This window comes from Bos indicus x Bos taurus, chromosome 1, assembly GCF_003369695.1.
Source record: "Bos indicus x Bos taurus breed Angus x Brahman F1 hybrid chromosome 1, Bos_hybrid_MaternalHap_v2.0, whole genome shotgun sequence".
NCBI classification, from domain to species: domain Eukaryota; kingdom Metazoa; phylum Chordata; class Mammalia; order Artiodactyla; family Bovidae; genus Bos; species Bos indicus x Bos taurus.
Window position 1 is genome coordinate 152,778,272 of NC_040076.1, and position 27,592 is coordinate 152,805,863.

The window sequence follows — 27,592 nt, forward strand, 5'->3', positions numbered from 1 at the left end:
GGGGATAACACAGGAACTCACAGGAGTTCTTCAGAGGAAAGGGCCTGTGGTGTTTAATGACAACTCAAAGACATTTGGATCAGGCCTTGTGAAGTAGGTATCAGGAGAGCAAAGGCCACCAAAATCAGCTTCCGTGAGAAACAGATGGCTCTTTCTGCCTTTCGGTCTTAGAGGCACCAAACAGGCAGCCTGCTGAATCACCCTGGCCTCATCACCCGCACTCCCCAGCTTCCCCAGGACCTCTCCAGCACTCACTTCCCGCCTCCTTTCTCTGCACAGCAGCGGATGCTGGAATTCTTCGGGGCTCAGATGGAAGTCCTCCTCCTTCACCCGCTTCCTCCTAAGTGACCTCATCGTGACCACAGCATCACTCGCCATTTGCCAGACGGTGTCTCCAGCCCAGACCCCTGCCTTGAGCTCCTGGACCACAGAAACGGCCTGTTGCCCAGACTTTCTAATCTCAGCAGAGGCCCCCCATTTCTTCAGCAACACGAGCCAAACCAGGCTGTCCACTCCTGACCACGCCGTCATCCAACCCGTAAGCAGCCCGGGTGATCCCCCTGGCTCCGCACTCCTTCAATCCATCCACATCTCTGTCGTAACGCTGTTGCGACTGTAAGCTAAGCTACAATCTAACCACCTACACAGAGACATTCCAGCAGGGTCCTCACCAAGCCCACCCGGCCCCCAATCCAGTCTCCACCTCGCAACCATTCTGATCTTTTCTAAAGGTAAAGTGAAAGTGAAGGTCGCTCAGTCGTGTCCAACTCTTTGCCACCCCGTGGACTATACAATCCATGGAATTCTCCAGGCCAGATTACTGCCTTTCCCTTCTCCAGGGGATCTTCCCAACCCAGGGATCGAACCCAGGTCTCCTGCATTGCAGGCAGATTCTTTTCCAGCTGAGCCACAAGTGTCCAAAAGGCAAACTAAACATAAGTTTGGTATTGTGCTTCAGCTCCTCCTTGAAGCCCCCCAGTAGCTCTCCCCTGTGTTTGGGAGAAAGCCCCCAATCCCGAGCCTGGCTCGAGGGTCCCGCTAACCTGAGTCCTAAGTCCCCAGCCGCACCTCTGAGCTCCGCAGTCCAGTCACGGCGGCCTCCTTCGTGCTCCACTAAGCAGTCACGCCCCCTTCACCCCATGGCCACACCCCAAGCCCTTCCAGTGCTCACGGTGTCTGGGTGTCTGCTGTGCTCACCCCTTCACCCCTCGGAGCTCAGGGCAAACTCGCTGCTTGGTGCACAGCCCCTCCTCCCACCCACCCACGCAGGGCTCTACTCCCCGGCACAGCCCTCTGCAATGCGACCCCAACCTTTGTGACGATCCGCTCCCCACCGCGCTGTAAGCCTCCTGTGACCAGGACTGGCTCACAAAGCCTCCCCGGACACCACATCAAAGGTCTGGTCACAGAAACAGGAAGGAACCCCAGGTCTCAGAACAGGGCAAACATGAAGCGCAGGAGTTGGTCTCATGCCAGGGGAGGGATCTAGACAAGCAGGCCCTTCTTACTTGACCTCCCGCTGTTCAGAATAGCGAGCTCGCGGGCCAGTGAATACAGCAGGAGAGGAACTTCACAAGCAAACAGGCCTCCAGGCTCCTGCAATACTCCCTCCACCATGAGCCTGCCAGCCTGGGACGCCCTCCCGCCAACCCCCCAGCCTCAAGCGGTAGGGTGTCCAGCGCCCTGTACGCAGCTCAGCCCTCCTCCGACCTGCCTTCTCTTTATCGCCTCTGACTTCACCAACTTTTCTCTACCAGTACCTTCCAGCTTTTACAGATGCTCAAACCGCCTATTAAAAACAACCTAACAAGAATGTCTTAGACCTGGATTCTATCTTAACCACTCTTTCTCTTTCTAAACTTACTCTTTTTGATGGTGCGCTCAGTCGCTCAGTTGTGTCCGACTCTTTGCAACCCCATGGATTGTAGCCTTCCAGGCCCCTCTGTCCATGGGATCCTCCAGGCAAGAATACTGGAGTGGGCTGCCATGGCCTCCTCCAGTGGATCTCCCCGACTCAGGGATTGAACCTAGGTCTCCCACATTGCAGGTAGATTCTATACCATCTGAGCCACCAGAGAAGCCCCCTTTTTGGTGGTGGTGGGGGGGGAGTGTTATTTTATTTTTATGTATTTATTTTTTGGCCATACCCCTCAGGAAGTGGGATCCTTGCTCCCTGATGAGGGATCGAACCTGCACCCCCTGCGTTGGAAGTGAAGAGTCTTAACCACTGGACCGCCAGGGAGGTCCTCTAAACTTACTTGTAAACCCACGGCAGAGGGGCCTCTGCATGCTGCACACTTAAAACTGCTCCTGTACGATTTAGGAGTGGCATCCGGTGGCCGAAGCCCGTGGGCCAGCCCCCAGAATGAGTTCCAACGGGACCCCTGTCCTGCTGCCGTGGTGCCCCTGATCTCTTCCCTTTCTGCCCTGCTTCTGTTAGAAGTTCGTCTCCCTCCTTCTCTGGCTCCTCCCTGGAGCTCTCCCTTCTTTCCTCGGCAGAGACGAGTGAACTCGCACAGCACAAGTGTCTGCTACCAGCCTGGGACGAGCCGCGGACAGGAAACAAGAAGGAGCGTCAAGACCTTCTCCAGCTCGTTGCCACCGCCGCTGCGCGTCACCGCGTCTCACAGGGGCGCTGCTCCTCAACAGACTGGAAAAAACCGAACACAAAGAAAACCCAGCCCTCCACCACAGAGGATCTGAGCGATCCTGGGCTAGGATCCTGTAGTTCTCTGAGGACCTACCTCCTCACATGGAGAAACCAAGAGACTCCCCGATCAGAAAACCAAAAGCCTCACCCACGTCTCTAAAACGAAGCCAACCCACCATCCAGCCACGCCGCGGGAAACCTCCGGAGATCCTGGCTGTCTCTTCCACGAGGCAGCCGTGCACTGGGGTGGTGTGGTGCCTGCCCATGGGAGGTGGGCACGTGCCCCCCAGGACAACCCCCCGGACCACTTCCCTGCCGACTCACCTGCCCTCTGTCGACCACATCCCTGTTTGCCGCCTTTTCCCTAGCTCCAGCTGCCTTCTGGAACATTCCCACAAGGGTCCCTGGCTCCCGGGCGCCTTGGCGACCGCACGCCCATTGCCAACCTCATTGCCTCTTGTCCCAAACGGCTCCTCGGGGCCGCATGGTCCTCATCCTCACGGAAGACCCCTCCGACACCTCACCAGTCACCGAGCGTCACGTCGGCCTCCACCCCTTCTACGACACAGAGTCTCAATGACACAGCTCTGCTTCCCGCTTCCCGTTTGTTCAATCACTTGACAAATATGCACTGAGTTATGGAGACATAACGGTGAACAGGACACCCCAGCCCCGGCCGCTTCTCCACCCTGGCCAGCCTCCCTTCACGCCGAGGGCACCCGCAAGGCTAGAACCACACACCCACGTCGTCCTGCCAAGGCAGCCTGCGAAAAACGTCGTGATTCCCTAGGTTTCAGAGCAGGCGGGGGAACAGTGATGAAACGGAAGCTTTTCAATATAATTTCCCTTTCACTCTGGGTCAGCGTCTTGAAAACAAGACCCCACGCAGCACTTGGAGAAATGAAGCCTGGAATATTCAACAGCCAGTCACAAGAAATGGTGTGTCACTTAGACACCACAGGCGGAGTTTCATAGACAAACTGCAGAGATCTGAAGCGTCTGTGACTTCTCTAGAACAAGACGGAAGCAGTACGATAGCCGAAGGACAACGCCTGCAGTTTAATCCAGGCCGCCAGTTTCCGACCCCGAGGTGCCCCCCGCTCCCTGGTGTCTGACCTGAGGTGCCCCGACTCTCTGGTATCTAACCTGAGGTGCCCCCACTCCCTGGTTTCCGACCTCATGTTGCACCCCCCAGTACCCGGCAGGGGCCTGCCTCCCTTCCTCCCGTGTCGATGTTCTAAAGGCTCTGAGGTCCACTGAGAGCCAACACCCTGTTCTAAGCATCGATCACTAGATCCTGCAGCTTCACTGTCAACGGAATCTGGGAAACAAAGGCGGAACCTGAGGCCTGGGGGTGAGGCCCTGACGTCCAGGGGGACCAGGGCAGGGGTGAGACTTTCTCCCCCAGGCGGCCAAGCTCAGAGCCCCAGCCTCCCCCGAGGAGACACCCTCAAGTTGCTCCAAAGTCTTTCCCCACGTACCAGACACAAGACACCCAGCTGCTTCCAAGTCCACCCACCCTTGGGGCTCAGACAGCATCCTCTTGGGCCCCGAGGGCTCCCCAGAGGCGGCAGCAGGGCTCGGGGTGGCCCCCAGACGAGACAGATTGAGTCCCAACCTACTCCTCCTTTTCAGGGTAACTCCGAGCAAACGAGCCTTATTCACCCATAAAATGTGGACAGGCCTTCAGATGGGTGAGACGGGGGCTGAGAGCATAGTGCTTGTCACAGCCCCCCAGCAGAGGGTCTGCATCTGGGGGCTTCCCTCTGCGGAGTCAAGTCTCAGGTAAAACTCAATCAACCTACAGATGCATAGGCAGACGCCAGCAGCATGGAACACAGAGACCGTCTCATCTCTTCCCCCCTTATTCCTGCCCCAGGGGAGTCCCTGCTCCCCCGCCCGAGGCTCCAGGCCACTTCCTGCACCTTCAGAGTAAGGACCCCCCTCCCCGCCCCACTCCCCACTGAGCAGTGAGCAGGGTCCCTTCCCCGTAACCAGAAGAACCGCACACAGAACAGGCTTCTTCTACCCCCTGTCCATCCTACACTCCAGCCAGGCCGGTCGTGGCCCATTTTCAGCCTCGAGCCTTCCTGCCACACTTCCGTCTACACCAGCAACAGCACTGTCCACCTGGCTGCTCCCCTCTGCGAGCATCCCTCATTCACCGCTCAAAGCCATCATTCCCCAGCCCCCAGGCCACCGGCTGGAGCCCCGCACCCCCTCCCACCACAGAAGGGCAGCTGGGCTCATCACTCTGCAGTCCCAGCCTGAGACGAAGCCCCCGCCCTCTCGAGCTCCATCTAGAAAGGGGGCATCCCTGCCAGTGTGGCCCCTGGGACACAAATACCGTGCAACCCAAGCTAGAAACTGTGCGCGATTCTGCAACGTTTCAAGTGCTTTCCAAACACCCAGGCACGTTCCCAGGAGGCTCCAGAGAATGTAAAGCCCTCTGAAGATGAACGCGTAGGTGCCTCATTCTCCATCACCCCACCTGCTCTACAGTCTTCGGGGAACTCAAGGACAGGGCATCCCCGAAGTGTCCCGCAGACCCGCCCGCCACACAGAACAGGCCCTGGGAGGACGTGGCCAGCTGAATCCTTGTTTCACAGCAAGGACGCAGCGCTGACACTCTCCCAGCTCCGCAGCTCCGTCTCTCGAGCATTCGGTTCTAGGGTTTGGAAAACACATTTTCTCCAAGTCTGCCCATAAATCTGCATCTTAAATGTTCTGCAGTCCATAATAAATAATTCACATCCGGGGCCGGCTGCATGGGGCACAGTGGGATACGAGGGGAAAAACACAATGCAAGAGCCCAGATTTAATTCGATCAGAGTGCCCAGAACACCACTGGGCCACACGGAAAGGAAAAGCATCGTCTTTACACCCACTCGCTTCACCCCCTGTGCAAAATTGTGATGAGGCGGGGCTGTGAATCCTGGCACCTTCAGCTCATTTTACACGACACAGGTACAAATGGCTTTATTTTCCCTAATTGTGGAAAATAATGAGATGTCTTCACCTCCCTCTATCTATGTCCTCTATCCAAAGATGCTGCTCATTTACAACATTTGGCAGGAAAAAAAAAAAACCAATACTGAGGCATTGTTCTTAAGGACAAAATTCGAGTAGCTTTGAGTTTAATTCTACTGTGCAGAGGAGATGAGCTTCTCCTGGATGATGGCACAGCGACAAAATGAGTTAATTACCGTCTCATAGCAAGATGGATCTACTTGTCATAAGAACAGGAGCCATTATTTCACACAAAATAATGACCCAGATAAAAAGGAACGGCTGTAGGCAGTAGCCGCCAGAGACACAGCTTCATCTTGGCCTGAGTGAATGGCAATTAGCAAGTGCTTCACCATGCGTGTGTGTGTGTAGGGACTAAGCCATTCATCAAATATTTACGGAAAATACACAAATTTCTTTTACTATCTTTCTTCCCGGGGAACTCCTGTGGTCGCCCTCCTGTGTGATGACAGACAAATTTTACGCCCACGTGAAATCCTGCCATCGGATGAACAGCTGTTGGCCCCGCAGAGAGCCCCCACGCCCCTCTCCTTGCTGCACCAGAGGTGGTGTTTTCCCCAGAAATCACATCCAACAACATGAAACAGGAGCAGAGGGAGGGCCCGGTCCCATCGTTTTGTCCTGCTCCTCCTGGTGGTCATGGTCACAGGCCTGAAAACCAGAGCCGCAGCTGCTACTGAGAGCAAGACGGGCCAGATCCTCCCAGGGGAGCCCCCAGCCACAGACGGGGCAGGGTCACACGGCGAGGCCACCTCCACACCTGGGCAATCCAGGGTGGGCTGGGGGCTTCCCCCACTCTGCTGACCGTGACCCCGAACTGCATCTCCATCGAGATACAGGGTGAGAGACCCCGGGACAACCCGGAGACTGGTTACGGGCCAGAAACCGCATGCTTCCCGCATGCAGGATTGTCCAGCCTGCCCGAACCCGGGCGTGTTTATTTGAAAAACCGTGGGTACAGGTGAGGCTGGGGCATGATGGCACGGTGGGCTTCAGAAGTGTATCGTTTGCAAAATGTTAAAAACAGAAGGCTATGGAGATTGTCACACTAAGTGAAGTCAGCCGGACAGACAGACAGAAAGACAAACATCATACAATGTCACTGTACGTGGAATCTACAAAAAGATACAGATGAATTCATCTCCAACACAGAAACAGAGCCTCAGATACAGAAAACAAACTTCGGCTACCAAAGGGGAAAGGCGGGGAGACGGGGAGGGATAAATCAGGACTTGGGGATTAACATACACACGTTACTATATATAAAATACATAAACAATAAGGCCCTACTGTATAGCACAGGGAACTATATTGAATATTTTGTAATAATCTATAAGGGAAAAGAATCTGAAAAAGAAAATACACATACATATACATATGTCTCGGAAAAGGCAATGGTATCCCACTCCAGTACTCTCGCCTGGAAAATCCCATGGACGGAGGAGCCTGGTGGGCTGCAGTCCATGGGGTCGCTAAGAGTCGGACTCAACTGAGCGACTTCACTTTCACTTTTTCACTTTCATGCATTGGAGAAGGAAATGGCAACCCACTCCAGTGTTCTTGCCTGGAGAATCCCAGGGACAGGGGAGCCTGATGGGCTGCCGTCTGTGGGGTCACACAAAATCGGACACGACTGAAGCGACTTAGCAGCAGCAGCAGTATACACGTGTCTATATATGAATAACTGAATCACTGCACTGTACACCTGAAACTAACATGATATGGCAAATCAACTATATTTCATTAAAAAATACAAAAATTTTAAATGCTAATAAAAGAATTCTTATACAAACACAAAAGGAGCAGGAGTCAATGACTGATCTAACCGAATACTGAACAAACCAGGAGATACTCTTCCCCACACATAGTCAGTCATGGGGAAAGAATGGTGGGACAAAAGTAAAAATTAATCCACGAGTAGCTGACGTCTTTTGGGGCATATCAATCGTAACTCTGAGGTTCTATCCTGTTGGACAGATGCCCACCTGCAGGAACTGCAGACACACAGCATCTGGGCGTCCACCCACCAGGATGCTCAGGACCTGTATGGCTACGAGGCAGAGGGTCCTTCCTGCAAGGGTCTGGTTGGGTTAAGACAGAAGTGCCAAATCACGCGTTTTTAAAAGAGCCTGTTGGATGGTACGGTCAGAACCTATGCCCCATCCTACCAACTTGCCCTCAAATATTCTAAGCATCTGAATCCTCATTACAAAACCATTTCCACAACCGTTCTTCCCCAGGACTCAGATCACGGGGAAATCCCACCTCTAGAAGGTCCCCGCCAAGCTTATGAGGATAGGTCATTCACAGCAAATCCAAAGGAGATGGCTCTATTAACACAGACATCTCCCAGAGTGTCGAAAGCACCTGTGTTCTCAGGCTTACACACGTGTGAACAAAAACTGCTTTTCCTCCCATTTCTTAAGTAATGATCTGAATTCTAAGCAGAGCAGAAGGAATCTTCCACTGTCCAAGTAAAATTACCCAAATGTCTGACCAAAGAGGTCACCTGATTCCTGGGCTGCGGGTCTTGGCTCCCACCACATCTGAGTGATGACTCCCTGGGGGCTTGTAGAGTCTGAACACTCAACAAGGTTGAAGAGAGGGAGGCAGGGAGTGACCCCCTCTGCCCCTAGTAAAAAACCCAGAGTTACTGGCTGTGTAAAGGAACCACCCAATCCTTTCACTCTTCTGCAGAACTTTCCATGACTCCTGCTGCTTTCACAGCTGAGTTCTAGCCTGTCCTCCCACCTCTCACCGCCCCTTTCTTGCAGGAGGCCCCAATCTTCCTTTCATCCTGCTCTGTCCCTCACACGAGCTGCTCACGTTGCTGGGACGGCTCCCACCCCCCGCCCCAGCCCTCCGCAGCCCCATCAGACCTCATCCTGCCATTCACGGCCTGACGCACCGCCCTGACCCCACGCCACTCTGGGTCTCCACCGCTTCCCTCCTGCCCAGGCTCATCACTCGTGTTCAGAAGAGATTCCCCCGTTGTGAGGACGTGTGGGCAGAAACCATGACAATTTTGTTCTCTGCATCCCAGCACACTGTACCATTTTTTGCCCAATGCTGACCACCTAAGATATTTACTAATAAACTCACTTGTTGACTGATTCGCTAATTCACCAATCAACTGGCAAACGGATGGGGAAACAAGGGAAACAATGACAGACTTTTTTTTCCTAGGGCTCCAAAACACTGCAGATGGTGACTGCAGCCATGAAGTTAAAAGGCACTGCTCCTAGACAGCATATTACAAAGGAGACACATTACTTTGCTGACAAAGGTCCGTCTAGTCAAAGCTATGGTTTTTCCAGTAATCATGTACGGATGTGAGGCCATAAAGAAGGCTGAGCGCCGAAGAATTGATGCTTTTGATTGAACTGTGGTGTTGGAGAAGACTCTTTCGAGTCTCTTGGAGTACAAGGAGATCAAACCAGTCCATCCTAAAGGAGATCAGTCCTGTGTGTTCATTGGAAGGACTGATGCCAAAGCTGAAGCTCCAATACTGTGGCCACATGATGCAAAGAACTGACTCACTAGAAAAGACCCTGATGCTGGGAAAGACTGAAGGCAGGAGGAGAAGGGGACGACAGAGGATGAGATGGTTGGATGGCATCACCGACTCAATGGACATGAGTTTGAGTGAACTCCAGGAGATAGTGAAGGACAGGGAGGCCTGGCGTGCTGCAGTCCATGGGGTCGCAGATCAGACATGACTGAGCGACTGAACAACAACTGACTGGTTGTATCTCAAACATATCCTAATCACCTCAACAGGATGGGGAACTGCCAATTATCTTGGAAGACTGGGTAGGGAGGAGAAGGTGAGGATTAAGCAGTGAACTTTACCCCAGTCTGGGCAAGGACATTCCTCCCACCATAAATGTCATCATACTGAAACTGAGTGCACCCTGCAATTAAGCAGGAAACCTCATACAGCCCAAACAGCAGTTCAAAACCAGACACATTTGTGGGCAGGAAATGAACCCCTTGCAATGAGGCAATTTTCCCCAGGATGATCGTATGCCAGCGGTCGCTGGACGGTGGCACACTCCTGCTTGCTCTAGGAACGGAAGGAGGCTCGTGGCAGTGAAGACCCACAGGGCGAGTGGGAGCTGGGAGCTGGGGGCTCACACCGCCTTGAGGATTTGAAGGGCTTCCTGGCTGTGGGGCCAGCAGGCCTGCCAGCTATTAACGCCACTCCCGCCCTAAAAAGACAGGGTCTGGCTTCCTGGGACGGGGGGAAACCACCTTGCTCCAGGGTCAGGGGCAGCCTGAGTGGGAAAGGGCGGCCCCCGTAAGGCCTCCCGAAGCCCCAGGTTAGAGCAGGCCTGTGGAGCGCGGCCCACCCGCAGTCCCCTCGGGCGAACGCCCAGCCAACCCATCCCATGGTCCATCGACTGCAGCACTGACCTTCTTAATGAACTCTGGGAGGACTTTTTGGTCCGTCAGGTGGTCTAGGGAAGAACAGCAATCTAACTCCAAGATGTAGCCTTCATTATGAAGATCAGTGTTCTGAGATCTGAAAAGAGAAATACATACACACATAAAGATTTTGCACTATATATATATATATTTTTTTTTTTTTTAAATCACTGGGGCGTTTAATGAAATCCTAACTTTTTCCCTTAAACAAATCACCCAAAAGGCAGTTTTGAAACAATAATTGATGGCAAACAACTCAAATAATATAGAGGGAGAGGGATCTACATCACGGAAAGGCCTCTACGACGTATCATCAAGGAAAACGCCTCGTTATGGAATGATGGGTTCAGCACAATATGGCTTGTCTGTTAAACAAGCGCACACACACTCACACGCACTCCAGTTGTGTTGATTTCCTGTCGGTGGCTTCCACCCACAGGGCACAGAAGCAGAGCTACTGAGACGCAGGGTGAGCCAACAACCACAGACAGCAGTGAGCCCTGGGGGACGCGGGCGGCCCGGGTGGGAGCCGGGTGCGGACGCCCCGGCGACCCAAAAGGACTCTGCTGGATCGATAATCTTTCCATTTTTTTTTGGAAGAGAGTATATTCGTGTGTCACTCAGAAATTTTAAAAATAATTTGGAAAAGATTTTTTAAAGAGTTCAACCCCTCCAGAGGGCAATCTGGCAAAATCTATCAAAGCTAAAAATGCATTAAAGAAAGAATATAAGGTGCGGGGGGAGGGGTGTAAATTAGTAAATTAGCAGTTTGGGATTAACATACACATGTCCATATAATAGATAACCAACAAGGACCTACCGCACAGCACAGGGAACTCGACTCAGTATCTTGTAATAATCTACAGAGGAAAAGAATCTGAAAAAGAATATGTATATACGTATACACATATACACGTGTCTGACTCTTTGTGACCCCATGGACTATATAGCCTTCCAGGCTCCTCTGTCCATGGGATTCTGCAGGCAAGAGTACTAGAGGGGGTTGCCAGGCCCTCCTCCAGGGGATCTTCCCCACCCAGGGATCGAACCCGGGTCTCCCACATCGCAGGCGGATCCTCTATGTCTCAGCCACCAGGGAAGCCCGTACTATGCACACACACACATATATGCACACACGTGTGTAACGGGCTGTCAGGGTGGCAGTGTGGGCCATGTGGGCCGCCTAGTCTCTGCCAGCGGGGCAGAGCTTGCTCTGTGCAGGGTTCCAGGCAATGGGGCTGGCAGGTCTGTGTGGCTTTGCTTTTCTTTAGGGAAATGTCCCTGCTTCGTGTTCTTCCCCAGGTCTCTCCTCCCAAAGCCCTCTCGCTGAGAACACTGTCGGCTCTCCACGGCTCTGACAGGCGGAGGGCTGGCCTCCCTGGGTGCAGCGGCTGTGGGGGGCTGCAGCCAGCCTCCTCGTGGAGCGGGCCCTTCTCCGGGAGCCCCCTGTATCCTCAGCGGAAGGGCCTGAGAAGTCCTCAGCTCAGGACTCCAGGGTAATGCGTGGGGCCACCTCACAGAAAAGAAAAAGGCGCTGTGTACATGTATGACACAAACATGTACTGCTGTGTACCACAAATGAGTTTTCCGTGTACATACATGTGCAATAAAGACTATATATATAGCTGAATCACCTTGCTGTACACCTGAAACCAACATGATGTTGTAAATCAACCACACTTCCATTCAGAAAAACAAAGACTCCAAGGCGATGAAGCAGGCGTCCGAGGACAAGAGCAGCCGTGAAGGGCTGCCCGCGGCAAACACCTTCAGCCCTGCGGTCAAGACAGAGGTGCCCTCGTGCCCCGCAGGCGGTGGGCTGCTTCCCTGTCCCCACCACATACACGCGCACGTGACCCAACGCTGGACACACCCAGCAGCAAGCGGTCCAGCGGGAAACCTCATCACTCACGCCGCTCCTTTGAGGGACCCCAGGATGACACTCGGGGGCGATGGACTCCCAGGAGCCACATGGCGGTCAGAAACGGAAGCAGACCGGTGGGCCCAGCGGGACATCAGACCACAGGAGGCGACGGCAGCCACGGGTCCACGGACTGGGCCCTCTCCGCGGGGGGAGCAGGACTGGGAGACCAGGGCAGGCTCCCCAAGGCTCATGCCACGTGCACAGCGCCTCTCCAGGGCCAAGGGCAGGGCAGGGCAGAGCCTTCCCACCCACCCAGGAGGGCCCCCACCACAGAGCGGCTGCGGCCGCCCCTGAGAGCCAGGGTAGCCTGAACAGGCACCTCCACGCCAAACTCTCGAGACATGCATATCCCACAAGCAAACAGTTTCTGCATGCCTGTTTGCCATAATATTTTAAGATGTATTTCTAGGAGACTTACATATCATTCAAAGTGATTTATGCCGCTATGAACAATTAAACTCAGGACTTCCCTGGTGGCTCAGTGGTATCGATTCTGCTTGCCAATGCAGGAGACACAGAATCGATCCCTAGTCCAGGAAGATCCCACGTGCCTCAGAGCAACTAAACCGATGAGTCACAACTACTGAGTCCATGCCCCCGAGCCCGGGAGCCTCCAGTCCTGAGCCCGCATGTGGCAACTACTGAAGTCGAGAGCCCTAGAACCCACGCTGCACAAGAGGAGCCCCTGCACCGCCACTGGAGAGGAGCCCCCACCCTCCACAACAGAGAATCGCAACCCGAGAAAAGCCCATGCAGCGACGAAGACCCAGCACGGCCACAAAGAGGTAAACAAATGGTTTTTAAAAATAAAGCTAAAATTAAAAAAAAAAAATTCAAAAGTGGAAAAGTTAAAGAGGATTTGGATTTCCCCACATGTGCAACTGTGATTAGCTAAGCAAGTGTCAATAACTTATTTTGACTTTAATTTCCCCGCTAACAAATCCTTTCAGGGGGAGAGACTGAGACTCGTAGTTTTGAAATCTGAAAGAATCAACTGACTCCAGACTGGCTACGCTGGAATAAACTACTTACGAAAGAATCAACCAGTTCTGAACCCCTACCCTTCTCGCCTTAAAACTGCATCAGAGGTTAGACTCATGTTCCTTTTCCCCGGGTTATTCTCACCCTGCTCTGAACAAAAGACATGCTAAAAGGAACTAAAGCAGAAGATTCCAGACTTTTAAAAGAGAAGACTTAGTCAACACACTGGCATGTACGTCCTGCGGGTCTCAGACAAGACAGGAACAGTAGGAAGAAAGTCCTAGGATGTGAGATCCCAGCTGCTGCCGCGTGGGGACATCAGACTGTACAAGATTATTTACAAATACCCACTGACGCTTTAAATGACTAGGGTGAAAAATAGTGATCACTGAACATAAGTCAAATAGGCATTTCTCCAAAGATGACATCCATACGGCCAACAGGTACATGAAAAGATACTCAACATCACTAATTATCAGAGAAGCACAAGTCCATACTGCACTGGGATACCACCTCACACCAGTCAGAATGGCCATCACAATGAATTCTGGGGAGAGTGTGGAGCAAAGGGGACCTCCTCACACTGCTGGTGGGAAGGGAAGTTGGTACAGCCACTATGGAGAAAAGCACAGAGACTCCTTGGAAGCTGGAAGTGAAAGCTGCTCAGCTGCGTCCAACTCTTTGTGACCCCATGAACTATGTAGTCCACGGAACTCTCCAGGCCAGAATACTGGAGTGGGCAGCCTTTCCCTTCTCCAGGGGATCTTCCCAACCCAGGGATCAAACCCCGATCTCCCGCATTGCAGGCAGATTCTTTGCAGCTGATCCACAAGGGAAGCTTGGAGGTTCCTCAAAAAGTTAAAAATACAACTATCATGTGATTTTGCAATCCCACTTCTGGGCATGTAACTGGAGAAAAACATAATTAGAAAGATACACGCACCCCGACGTTCAGTGAAGCACTGTCTACAACAGATAAGACAGGGCTGTGCTGTGCTTGGCCACTCAGTCATGTCGGACTCTCTTTGACCTAATGGACAGTAGCCTGCCAGGCTGAACTGAACTGAACTAAACTGAGTCACTCAGTCATATCTGACTCTTTGTGACCCCATGGACTGTAGCCTGCCAGAATCCTCTGTCCATGAGATTCTCCAGGCAAGAATACTGGAGTAGGTTGCCATGCCCTACTCCAGGGGATCTTCCCAACCCAGGGATCGAACCCAGGTCTTCTGCATTGAAGGCAGATTCTTTACTGTCTGAGCCACCAGGGAAGCCCAAGAATACTAGAACGGGTAGCCTATCCCTTCTCCAGGAGATCTTCCCAACCCAGGAATTGAACCAAGGTCTCCTGCATTGAAGGCAAATTCTTTATCAGCTGAGCTACCAGGGAAGTCCGACAAGACATGGGAGCACTCTCAACTCCAGATGAGTAGATGAAGATCTGGTGTGTGTATACACACATGCGCACACGCACACACTTATACACACAGACACACACACACATACACACACATGCACACACATACACATATACACACACAGACACACATACACACACAGACACACATACACACACACACACACACACACATACACACAGAGACACAAAGACACACACATATACACACACAGACACACAGACACACACACTCACACACAGACACACACACATACATACACACACATATACACACATACACACACATACACACACACAAGAGACACAGACACACACACACAGACTCACACATACACACACACATACACACAGACACACACGCATACATACACACACATATACACACACACACAGAGAGACACAGACACACACACATATACACACACATTCACACACACACACATATACACACAATGGAACATTACTCAGCTACAAAAAGAATGGATATAATGCCATTAGCAGCAACGTGGATTGACATAGGGATTATCATATTCAGTAAAGTAAATTAGACAAAGACAAATATGGTTACTATCACTCATGTGTGAAATATTAAAAAATCATACAAATAATCTTCTTTACAAAACAGAAACAGCCTCACAAACATGGAGCTATAGTTACCAGAGGGGAAAGCAAGGGATAGAATGAGGAGGGATAAAGAAGGAGTCTGTAATTAACAGATACATACTACTATATACAAAATGTAAATAGTCAATATTTTGTTCTAATCTAAAAGGGAAAAGAATCTAAGGAAAGAACTAAACCACTTTGGTGTGCACTGGGAACCAACACAACATCTTAAATCAACTACAATAAAAAAGAGTCTTCCAGTAAGAAAGCAAAAAAAAAAAAAAAAAAAAAACCAAGAAAGTCAACATAGTTTCCTGTTTGTAGAACACCCACAGAGTGAAAGGAGGGAAGCTGGGTGCCTCTTTGAGCAACTCAGGGCCCGGTCCCAGAGGATATTCATTAGTACAGGATCTCCTCGCTACCAGTTTTTGTTCTGGAACAAGACGTACTCTGCGGAAGAAGGCAGCTCTGGTTCGTTTCATCAGAGCATTAACTCAGTTACATCTGAGCCGGAAGCAGCACAGACAGGGACGAAGTCGGCACTGTTACAAACATTCCAGACGAAAGGTGGAAACTCCCAGCCTGGCCTTTGGTCACTTGAGAGCAAATCCGTGCATTTCAGAGGAGTACATGAGTAGCTAAGAGGCACCCCTGCCTTTAAGAATAACTCCACAGTTTGAATGAAAGGGTCGAACAGTGGAGACTGGCTGCAGGGCAGGGGAGGTGGCAAGGCCCTTGAGGGCTCTGAGGACCGATGCTGCCTACCCCAGCCCTCAAGTCATACTTGGTGAGGTGCCGGCCCGAGACAGCTGTGTGTTCAGTCGTGCCCGAGTCTCTGCGACCCCACGGTCTGTAGCCCACTAGGTTCCTCTGTCCATGGGATTCTCCAGGCAAGAATACTCGAGTAGGTTGCCATTTCCTCCTCCAGGGCATCTTCCCAACCCAGGGGTGGAACCTGCATCTCTTGTGTCTCCTGCGTTGGCAGGCGGATTCTTTCTCGCCGCCCCGCCTGGGAGCCCCGGGTGGGCAGTGGAGTCCTTCCCTGCCACCAGTCCTAGAAAAACAGCCTCAAATCCACAAAAGCGTGACATCTGCCTACAGTGCTGTCAGTGGGCGCTTCTGGGCTCCTTCTGGGGGTCGGGCGGGAGGGCGGGCAGGAACCTGGCTGCTCAGGTGAATGCGCCCTAAGGTGACGCCCAGTGACCCCCCACTTCTGGCATTCATGCCTTCCTACAATCCCTCCCTGAGAGGGGCAGGACCTGCGGCTTGCTTCTAATAAACAGAGCCAGGCAAAGTGACGGGAGTTCCCCCCATGACGACGTGACACTGTAAGACTCCATTTGGCAGGGGTGAGCCACACACTGCCGGTGCTGGCTGCCAGGCTGTGAGAGGGCCGTGTGGGCAACAGCCAGCACAAAGCAGGGATCTCAGCCCTAGGAGATGAAATTCTGCCCACTGACAAAGGGAGCCTGGCGCAGAGCCTTCCCCAGCCAAGCCTCTGATGAGACCGCAGCCCCAGCCCACACCTCTGCTGCAGCCCCATGAGGCCTGCAGCCAAGAACCCAGAACAGCTGGAGAAACTGAGGTCATCAACGCATGCTGTCTGAGCCACTAGGCTGGTGGTGACTTATCACAGAGCAAAGAAAACTCACGCAGTGGCCGAGCAGGAAGACACGGCAGCTTCATGCTCAGACCAGGCCTCCTCCTGGGGGCCAAGTCTAGGCCCCAAGATTCCAGCCAGACACCTGAGAACCGCCTCTGCCAGGTGATGAGGGCTTTAAGTCCTGCAGGACAAGGACCACCCCGGCATCAAGAAGCAGACATGCCCTAGAAGTGGATCCAGGAACCATGGGCTGGCCCCCAAGGGACCACAGCACGGCAGAGGAGGTGTCCTGCAGTCAGCCGAGGTGCTAAGAATCCTGAAGACGCACCCCTGGCTCAGCAGCGTCTGCCTCCCTCCTGGGGTGGAGGGGAACTCCACTTACACTTCCCCAAAGGCCACGTCCTTGTGTTGTCCTGGAAAAGGCTACTGGAAACCACCAAACTTCCCCTAGACTGAAGCCCCCATTCAGGCTTCCACTTCCCAAAGGGACAGAAAGATCTGGGTCTAAACAGTAAGAAAAAAGCGGGACACAGGCTGCATTTTTGGAGATGCAGGATTAACTACTAGCCAAAGCCTCTCTGGGGCTTCCCTGGTGGCTCAGCAGGTAAAGAATCCACCTGCAATGCAGGAGACATGGGTTCGATCCCTGGGTTGGGAAGATCCCCTGGAGAAGGCAAAGGCTCCCCACTCCAGTGTTCTGGCCTGGAGAACCCCATGAACTGGGGCCACAGACTCGGACACGACTGAGAGACTTTCATTTTTCACTTCAGTTCAAAGCCCCTCTTATCCGGAAATCACCACAAAATACACTGAGATTACATGCAGACACTCAGAGAAGAGCATTGCTAACAATATACTTCCCCACCTCCCTCCACCCCTCCCCTCCACAGTCTCCTCTAGGTTTATGAGAGGCTACAGGACCTAAAGCTAAGTAGAGATGGATCCCAGAGGTGTGCCTTCAGACAGTTGATTAAATGTTTTATGGCTCGGTTTCCATCACTGTTCAACGAGCAGCCATCTCCAGGCGTCCCTGTAAAGATTAAATAAGACAGAAATACATCCAGCCCTGAGCACAAGGCCAGGCACGAAGTCTGGGCCCCTCACCCAGGAGCAGCTGCCTATCTATTCCTATCATTGGTTGGTGCATTCCTGGCCTTTATCACGGTCCCTAATCACTCACGCACCCAATGAATACCGACCATGCTACTACCACGCAGCAGGCGGTCTTCTTTAGCACAGGTCGGCAGTCAAGGAAGACGAAACCCCTGCCCTCAGTGAGCTCACGGCCGGGTGGAAGGGGACAGGCGGCTAATGAGAAATACACACGCGCTACTGCAGCACGCCCCACGGCGGCAAGCGCTAAAGAAAAAAGAACCAGCAAGGTAAGGAGAAGCAGGCGGGGCGGCGGGCAGTGTCTACGCAGTTTCTATGAGGGGCTCAGGGCAGTCTCCTCGAGAGGGTGGCACCTGGATAAAGGTCTCTGGGAGGCGAGGCAGTTGGCCTGACAGCCGGGAAACAAGCTTCAGGGCAGAGGACCAGCCAGTGCAGAGGCCCTGGGGTGAGACGGTACAGAAAGGCCTTGTGGCTGCAGCTCACTGAACAAGGGGCAGAAGAGGAAGAAGAGACACCATCAGAGAGCCAGTGAGGAGCCAGAAAGCACGGACCTCACAGGCCACAGTGACAACAGGGGCGTTTACTCAGAACGACAGGGGAAGTCCTTGGAGGATGTTGAACAGAGAAGTGATATGATCTGATTTATTCTAAAAGGATCCTTCTGGGGACTTCCCCACGGGTCTATGCAGGGGGCCTGGGTTCAATCCCCGGGTAAGGAACTAGAGCCCATATGCCACAACTAAGAGTCTGCATGCTGCAACGAAGGATTCTGAGTGCCGTAACCAGGACCCGGCTCAGCCAAATAAATAAATGAGTAAAAATAAATATTATAAGAAAGGATCCATCTGGCTTCAGGTGGCAGCTAAGAGACTAACCCAGTGGTCCAGGTGGGAGGTGATGGTGGCCCAAAGTGGGCTGGCAGCAGTGTGACAACGGTGGGAAGTGCTGGGTTCTGGATATATTTTCAAGGTGGAATCCTCAAGACTTCCTTATGAAGAGTTTGCGTGAAAGCAAGCAAGCATAGGAGGATGACTCCAAGGGCTTCTGCCCAGCAGCAGAGAATGGACGATGCTGCCAGGACTATGAAGGGAGGCTGTGGGGGCCGTGTCCCGGGGAGAATTTGGTGTGCCATGTCCTGAACTTGACACACCCAGCAGACAGCCAAGCAGAGATATCTGCTGCTGCTGCTAAGTCGCTTCAATGCAGCCCCATAGACGGCAGCCCACCAGGCTCCCCCGTCCCTGGGATTCTCCAGGCAAGAATTCTGGAGCGGGTTGCCATTTCCTTCTCCAATGCATGCATGCATGCCAAGTCACTTCAGTCGTGTCCGACTCCGTGTGACCCCATAGACGGCAGCCCACCAGGCTCCTTTGTCCATGGAGCTCTCTAGGCAAGAATACTGGAGTGGGTTGCCATTTCCTTCTCCCAGATATGTCTAGTAGAGAACTGCACTCATGTTCGAGTCTGGACTTCAAGAGACAGGGCTAGGGAGGTCAATTTGCAAGTTACCAACTTCCAGATGGTAGTCAGACCACAAGACTGGATGAGATCTTAATTAAGAGAGGGAGAGGAGTCAGCACTGAGCCTGGGGACCCTCCACCCCAAAGAAATTGGGAAGGAAAGAAGAGAAAGCAACCAAGGAGACAAAGAAAGAGCAACCATAGTGAAAGAGAGAAAACCAAGGGAACGTACTGTCCGGGATCAAGTCCAGGAGGCACATCTAGGGGAGGGGAGGAGCCGCCGGGCTCACTGCCTCATTAACATATTTGCAAGATTCTCTTCAATTGACTTACCCTCTTGAAAACCCAAGAGAGACTAGATTCCAATCCCAAAGAAAGGCAATACCAAAGAATGCTCAAACTACCGCACAATTGCACTCATCTCACACGCTAGTAAAGTAATGCTCAAAATTCTCCAAGCCAGGCTTCAGCAATATGTGAACCGTGAACTTCCAGATGTTCAAGCTGGTTTTAGAAAAGGCAGAGGAACCAGAGATCAAATTGCCAACATCTGCTGGATCATCAAAAAAGCAAGAGTGTTCCAGAAAAACATCTATTTCTGCTTTATTGACTATGCCAAAGCCTTTGACTGTGTGGATCACAATAAACTGTGGAAAATTCTGAAAGAGATGGGAATACCAGACCACCTGACCTGCCTCTTGAGAAATTTGTATGCAGGTCAGGAAGCAACAGTTAGAACTGGACATGGAACAACAGACTGGTTCCAAATAGGAAAAGGAGTATGTCAAGGCTGTATATTGTCACCCTGTTTATTTAACTTATATGCAGAGTACATCATGAGAAACGCTGGGCTGGAAGAAACACAAGCTGGAATCAAGATTGCTGGGAGAAATATCAATAACCTCAGATATGCAGATGACACCACCCTTATGGCAGAAAGTGAAGAGGAACTAAAAAGCCTCTTGATGAAAGTGAAAGTGGAGAATGAAAAAGTTGGCTTAAAGCTCAACATTCAGAAAACGAAGATCATAGCATCCAGTCCCATCACTTCATGGGAAATAGATGGGGAAACAGTGGAAACAGTGTCAGACTTTATTTTTCTGGGCTCCAAAATCACTGCAGATGGTGACTGCAGCCATGAAATTAAAAGATGCTTACTCCTTGGAAGGAAAGTTATGACCAACCTAGATAGCATATTGAAAAGCAGAGACATTACTTTGCTAACAAAGGTCCATCTAGTCAAGGCTATGATTTTTCCTGTGGTCATGTATGTATGTGAGAGTTGGACTGTGAAGAAGGCTGAGCACCAAAGAATTGATGCTTTTGAACTGTGGTGTTGGAGAAGACTCTTGAGAGTCCCTTGGACTGCAAGGAGATCCAACCAGTCCATTCTGAAGGAGATCAGCCCTGGGATTTCTTTGGAAGGAATGATGCTAAAGCTGAAACTCCAGTACTTTGGCCACCTCATGCGAAGAGTTGACTCATTGGAAAAGACTCTGATGCTGGGAGGGATTGGGGGCAAGAGGAGAAGGGGACGACAGAGGATGAGATGGCTGGATGGCATCACTGACTTGATGGACGTGAGTCTCAGTGAACTCCGGGAGTTGGTGTTGGACAGGGAGGCCTGGTGTGCTGCGATTCATGGGGTCGCAAAGAGTCGGACACAACTGAGGGACTGATCTGATCTGATCTGATGGCAAAAAAGGCTTTGTGAAGAAATCTGTTCATATTTAATATATCACTATCCTGTTAAATGGGCTGATGGTGAAATTCATCTAAGACGTGGGTTCCAAATATCTTGGCTTCTTGAAAAAAGACACCATCCTTGTGCTGCTGGGTCGTTTCTCAGAATCAGCCTGGAGGGAACATTAACTAGAAAGGGGCTCTTATCCATCTCGTGTCTTGGGCCCCAACTAAACACACTGCAGAGTTGGGAGGGGTTATTTCCAGCCGCTCCAAAGGGAGTTTCTGAAAGGAGGAGGGAAGAAAAGCACATGGAGCAAAGAGAGCTTCTCTGGTGGCTCAAATGGGAAAGAACCTGCCCGAAATGCATGAGAGCTGGGTTCGATCCCTGGGTTGGGAAGATCCCCTGCAGAAGAAAATGGCAAACTGCTCCAGTATTCTTGCCTGGAAAATGCCATGGACAGAAGAGCCTGGCAGGCTACATTCCATGGGTCACAGATAGTCGGACACAACTGAGCACACACGCATGCGCGCATGCACACACACACACACACACACACACACACACACACACACACAGCACAGACGTGAGGTCCTGAAAGCCAAGAATGAATAAGACAAGATGAGTTCAGATTCTCAGAGCACAGCAATAAAGCATCAGCAAAGCTCATAAACACAGCACTCCCAGCCACTTAAGACCCTGGAGAAGCAGCTAACGCTCCACAGTCCAGCTTATTATTTTTTTTAATCGTTAACATAACAACTAAATGCTATTGTATCCTGGACTGAGTCCCACAACCCGAAAAGGACATTAACAGAAAAACTGATGAAATCCAAATAAAATTCACAATTGAGTTACCAGCAACATACCAATGTCAATGTCTTAAGTTTTGACAAACGTACCACAGTAATGTAAGATATTAATGATGGCGGAAACTCGGTGAAGGGTATACGGGAATTCTCTTTAATTTCTTTGAAACTTTTCTGTTAAACCTGAAATTATTCCAAATAATAATTTACTTTTTTTTAAAAAAAGAAAGCAGGCCATCAGCTGCACTGGGGTGAGGACGAGTGTTTGCTTTGATTCTGTGATGTTTATTCCTAAAGTCAGCGTTTCTTGTCCTAAATTGCACCAATACCCCTGCCTGACCATCCTTTTCATGTAAGAAGCTCCTCGAGGGACTTCCCTGAGCTTAAGTGGCTAAGACTCTCTGCTCCCAACATGAGGGCCCAGGTTCGATCCCTGGTCGGGGAACGGGACCCCACACGCCACCAACTAAGAGAACCTGCGTGCCACAAGTGAGACCTAGGACAGCCAAATAAACACATACATTTTTTTAGACGCTCCTCAAATCACAAGAAGACAATGAGTGAGATAACTGGGTCTGGGGGAAAAAAAGAATACTCTTCTTTGATGTGCTCCAACTTTAGACACTGGAGCAGGTCGACAAGCACAGCCTAGGCTCAGTGACTCAGGCCAGTGTCCCTCAGGCGGGCATCTTCCACCCTGGCCGCACTCAACCTTGGGCTCAGCTGGCGAGCTCCCACAGATTCTGCTTTACTCGGTGTGAGGTGCAGCCTGGGCCATGGGGCTCTGGAAACACCCCAGTGATTCTAGCGGGCAGCCGGCCTGGGAACTCATGGCCTGTGCTCCAGCCGCCCCTTTCCTGGAGGTTTTCCTTGGCGATAACGGAACAAGTCCGTAGGCAGGAAGAAACACAGAAAGAGGGACTTGGAGAGACCAGCTGTGTCTACTCCAGTCTCCTCAGAAGACCAAGCTCCCAGAAAAAGGACCCAACCTTACGGAAATATAAGAATGCACGACTCTATCTGTGCCTCTTTCCATTAGAAAAACCCAGAAATACTTCCGACTCATTGCTGTCCTCGCTCTTCTCATTTTTCACTGTGGTAAAACACTGACCATTCTAGCCGTTTCTAAGCATACATTCAGTGTCATCAAGTGCATTCACAATGCTGTGCGGCTGTCACCACGGTCATTTCCAGAACTTTCTCATCACCCCAAACTGCACAAACAGGACTTGGGCCAACCCTGAATATGACCGTGTAGGAAATTCGGATAAATGCTAGTCAAAGCACACATGAAACCAGATTCAGATGCTGAGTGTGTGCGCACAGACCTGTCCTGAAGGTAAGGCAGGGTGGCAAAGGGTCTACATGCTGATGGAGCCCCTCAGAGGCGAACACAGTAGGGCTGTTTCAAACCATGTGAAAGATCACTCACCCCGTGTTACGCTGCCCACACCACTCAGACACAGACTCACTCCCATCTCCGCTATCACAACTGCCAAGGGTTACGTGGCCGTTCCCCAGGGAAGGCCAGAAGGTCAGACCAAGGGCAGCGACCTCCAAGGGCCACGAACGTTGAGGGAAAGAGGGTAATTTTTTGACCAAAGTACATAATCTAATCGCTCTGTTCTCACATAAAAGACAGTGAATCGGTCTCCACGTCCACCAAGAAACACGATCCCTCCTGTCTTTCTGCAAACAGAGGGTCCAGTCTGGCTCCCTTCCACACCACCATTTCTGAGAGCAACGTGGCTGCAGATGAACTTGACAGACCAGGAAAAGCCCCAGTGCCCGGGTGAGGTCAGGGGTCAGGCCGAGGCACCACGGCCAGAGCAGCGGAAAAGCTTGGTGAGACGGGCAGCTCGAGCCAAGCCATCACTCGAAACTCCAGGCTTGGGCTGCCAGACCTTGCAATTCTTTTAAGGAGGTTACGATGTTGTGCTTTTATGTTGGCCACAAATGTCAAATTTTGGCTCTAACCAATGTTTATGAGTAGCATGTAAGCCAACGTCTTTGGGATTGACTCTGACCTCTTGGCCACCAGGCCCTGGGCCCTGGGAGCCACACACAGGGCCCCACTGTGAGTCACAGAGGCTGGACACCAGGGAAGAGCTAAGAGGGAACAGACTGTCTCATGGGCTCAGCATTGGGACTGCTGACCCAAAAACCCGAGCCCGGCATGTCACCCCTGGGGATGACTCGGCCGATTCTTCCCGTGACCGGGATCAGGACTTGACACTGACCTGCCTGATCTCACCGTGGCTGGGACAAAACCCTTTTCTAAGCTGTTAAAAGGACGTGCTTGCAAGCCATGATTGCAACACTTCTGAGTACTTTAAACATTCAACATGATCATGGGCAAAAGGGTTAATCCTCAAAGTATTCCGACAAAATGCCAAGAAGTAAGTTGAATACCTATTTTGCTCTCATGGACAGATCTGAAATCAGTCCACTAAAAAGCAGATGCCCATCCAAAAACTACTATAAACTATCCGCTTCAGCAATAAACATGCTAATAAAATCTATCATACACACGTCTTTTAAATAATAAACATGTAATAGATCTCACTCCAACTCATTAATCCCTTAGATAGCTTCCAAGACCATGAGTTGGAGCAACATCTTCTTTTCCCAGGACACAAAGCACAGTTTGAACTTGAGTTATGAAAAGAAACGAGGGGGAATGTCTAGTTCATCAATAGGGCTATTTTTGCCTCTTTTAGGAACAGTCAGAAAGAAATGGTGACAAACACAAGCTTAGATCACTAGGCACTTCTCCAACGAGGAAAAAAAAATCACTAAATGTCAGTTGACAGAAACAAATTCTCTATCTCTGGGAACAGGAAGGAATTTTAAGCTCTTTCCCTCAAGGCAATGCCAGGTTCGAGTAAAACGATCAGAATGGCGCTCTGTGTGTGTGTGTGTGTGTTTAAGGAGTAACAGGGAGGAAAATGAACCACAGATCTGAAAAAGATCTATGAGTGAAAGAAAAGGAAAGCTGCTTCTAGCTTCATACGGAGAAGGCAATGGTACCCACTCCAGTGCTCTTGCCTGGAGAATCCCATGGACGGAGGAGCCTGGTGGGCTGCAGTCCATGGGGTCGCTAAGAGTCAGACGCGACTGAGTGACTTCACTTTCACTTTTCACTTTCATGCATTGGAGAAGGCAATGGCAGCCCACTCCAGCACTCTTGCCTGGAGAATCCCATGGACGGAGGAGCCTGGTGGGCTGCAGTCCATGGGGTCGCTCAGAGTCGGACACGACTGAAGCGACTTAGCAGCAGCAGCAGCAGCTTCATAAGCTTATGTAAAACTGAAGACAGTAAAGACATCTACTCATTTATCATCCTTTCTTCATCATCTGCTTGACCACTGACCACATGTAGGGCTGGAGTTAGAGCCCACTCTCAGGAAACTGAACAGCCCAGCATTTTGCTTAGTGAAATGTCAGACCAGGAAAGACAAATACTGCATGTTATCCCTTAAACGTGGAATCTAAAAGACAAAACAAATTAGTCAATGTGACAAAGTAGAAACAGACTCAGAGGGAGAAAAACCAGTGGTTAACAGTGGGGAGAGCGGAATGCGGAGCGGCGATTTAGCGGGAGGGGTTTCAGAGACAAATTACTGTGCATAAAAGAAGCAATAAGAATATATTGTCCAACATGGGGAATACAGCCAACGTTTTACAATAACTATAAACGGAGTGTAATCCTTAAAAGTTGTGAGTCACTATGTTGTACACAGAACTTACATAATTCTGTAAATCAATCACACTTCAATCATTAAAAAAAGAAACTTAGCATCTACAGGCATCTATCTACCCAATACTGCTATTTATTCTAACCATAGAGAAAAGTGAAGTCACTCAGTCATGTCCGACTCTTTGTGACCCTATGGACTGTAGCCTACCAGGCTTCTCTGTCCATGGGATTTTCCAGGCAAGAGTGCTGGAATGGGCTGCCATTTCCTTCTTCAACCACAGAGAAGAGCTATGAAAGTTCAGTTACTTCTAGAGTCAGGGATCAGGGAAAGTTTTAAAACACCAGGAGCATGTCAGCTGAGTCTTTGAAGCTGTGAGAACATCAGTCGTGGGACCGTGGGTAAGACATTCCAGCCACCGAGAACGGAAGTTAGTGAGGGTCTAGACGAAAACAAACAAACAAACAAACAAACAAAAAAAATGCCTGAGTTACATGATGGAAGTAATAAATAGGTCAATCTGGTAAAAGATACAGGAAGGCAAAGTTTGCCTGTTATAATTCAGCTCATGTAAACACAAGCCTGACAAATGAATGGGTGAATCTGCTGTTGGAATGGGTCTGAGATGTAGTCCTGGCTGGAGCAGAAAGGGAGAAATGCGGATGGAAAGAACCAGAGGGGGTTGTGACAGGACAGGCCTGGCCTTCATTCTGAGGCAAAGAGGAGTCATGAACAGTCTTAGATAGAAGAAGACGGGAAAGTGCAGATTCTAGGAAGATTAAGCAGCATCACTGGGTATGATGGAGGTGGAAGGGAAAGCATATTTTAGGAGGGCAGAAATGAGAGCTACGATTTTTTGCAGAAGGAGTGGCTGGATGGGAGAGAGATTTGAGGTGTTTCTCTGCAGTTGGTGGTGGCTGGGGTCGGGGGAGAGGGACAGACTGCTGCTCCCCAAAGATGCTCTAGTTCAACAGGGGAAAGACTACTGACAATTCCCATGAACTCCTCTTTGCAAAATTAACCAAATCTACAAAAAAATAAAAGAGGCTGCTGGAGCCCACAGTTTCCTCTAACAGGGACGCTTGAGAAATGCCTGCCGGGGGCTTCCCTGCCATCCAGCGCTTGAGACCCTGTGCTTCCACCACAGGGGGGGCCAGCTCCATCCTGCTCACTGCCTGCTCGGGCAGTGAAGGTCCTGCCGGCCACAGGCTGAGAAGGGTGGCCAGGAAATACTTAAGTAAATAAATAAATTTAAACCTATTTTATCGAAAAACAAGAAATGCTTGAGGAAGAAAACAGCCAAGTGAACAAACCCAAGTGAATTTTTCAATAAAGCACCTAATTATATGAAGCGTATCAGGGGAGTGCTGAAGTAGCAAGTAGAAGGAAAAGAAAGAACTCCTCAGGGGGTCACTGCCCTGTCTTCTCCCTTCTTTTTTCACCAACAGACATGCACCTCAGCTGCAGATAAGGGTTTGGTATCCCCAGGAACATTCCAGAAAGGATGGGGGGAGGGGGGCAAGTGGTACCCTAACCACACACTCCCAGGGAGCTGTGCATTGCCAGTGGGTGCAAGGCATCATGGGTGCCTAACCAGCCACGCCTGCTATTTATTCTACAGAAACCTTGCCACATCCTGCCTCGCTCTGCGTGTTCTCTGGTTGATAAGCCATCAGCAAGTGCACGACATAAGGAGTTCACCTTTAACCATAAAGGCAAGTAAAGAAGCTAACACACAAGCTCTACCCCAGTGGTACCTGCGTAACGCTGCTGCGAAAGAAATCCCATTTCCACCACACTGGACTACAGCCAGGAGAACCCCCACCGCACGAAACAGGACTTGGGGCGGAGTCCTGCTTTCTCTTGAACTCTGCAAGTCTCCTCCTGGCTTTGAAAGATATGGAAATGATGAACAGTAGTACTGATTCATCAATATTATTTTTATAATGCATATTTATTATTTAACATAACACCAAATAAAGGCAGGTCTGCTCGGTACTTACTGGCTCAGAAAAGTCACAATATCTACAACTCCACACATGAATGCCCTTCCTAAGACTCTCGCAGGCCACGTCCGGCGAAGCAACAGGAAGTCTCTTTTTCATTTACAGATAATGCACACATCCCACTTCAAGTTTGCTCATGGTTTCCTTCTTTTCTGGGTCTTCCTGCTGGCACCCTTTGAC

At 50.8% G+C, this 27,592-nt stretch overlaps 1 protein-coding gene across 5 annotated transcripts in view; it reads right to left on the reverse strand.

Annotated features, from left to right (window-relative positions):
* Window positions 1-27,592, reverse strand: part of RFTN1 (raftlin, lipid raft linker 1) — a 226,136-nt gene that overhangs the window by 94,450 nt on the left and 104,094 nt on the right. For all 5 annotated transcript variants that reach the window (XM_027549562.1, XM_027549536.1, XM_027549530.1 and 2 more), the window contains exon 4: window positions 10,097-10,205. In XM_027549562.1, the coding sequence (XP_027405363.1) occupies window positions 10,097-10,205 (109 nt within the window). The remainder of the gene's footprint in view (window positions 1-10,096; window positions 10,206-27,592) is intronic.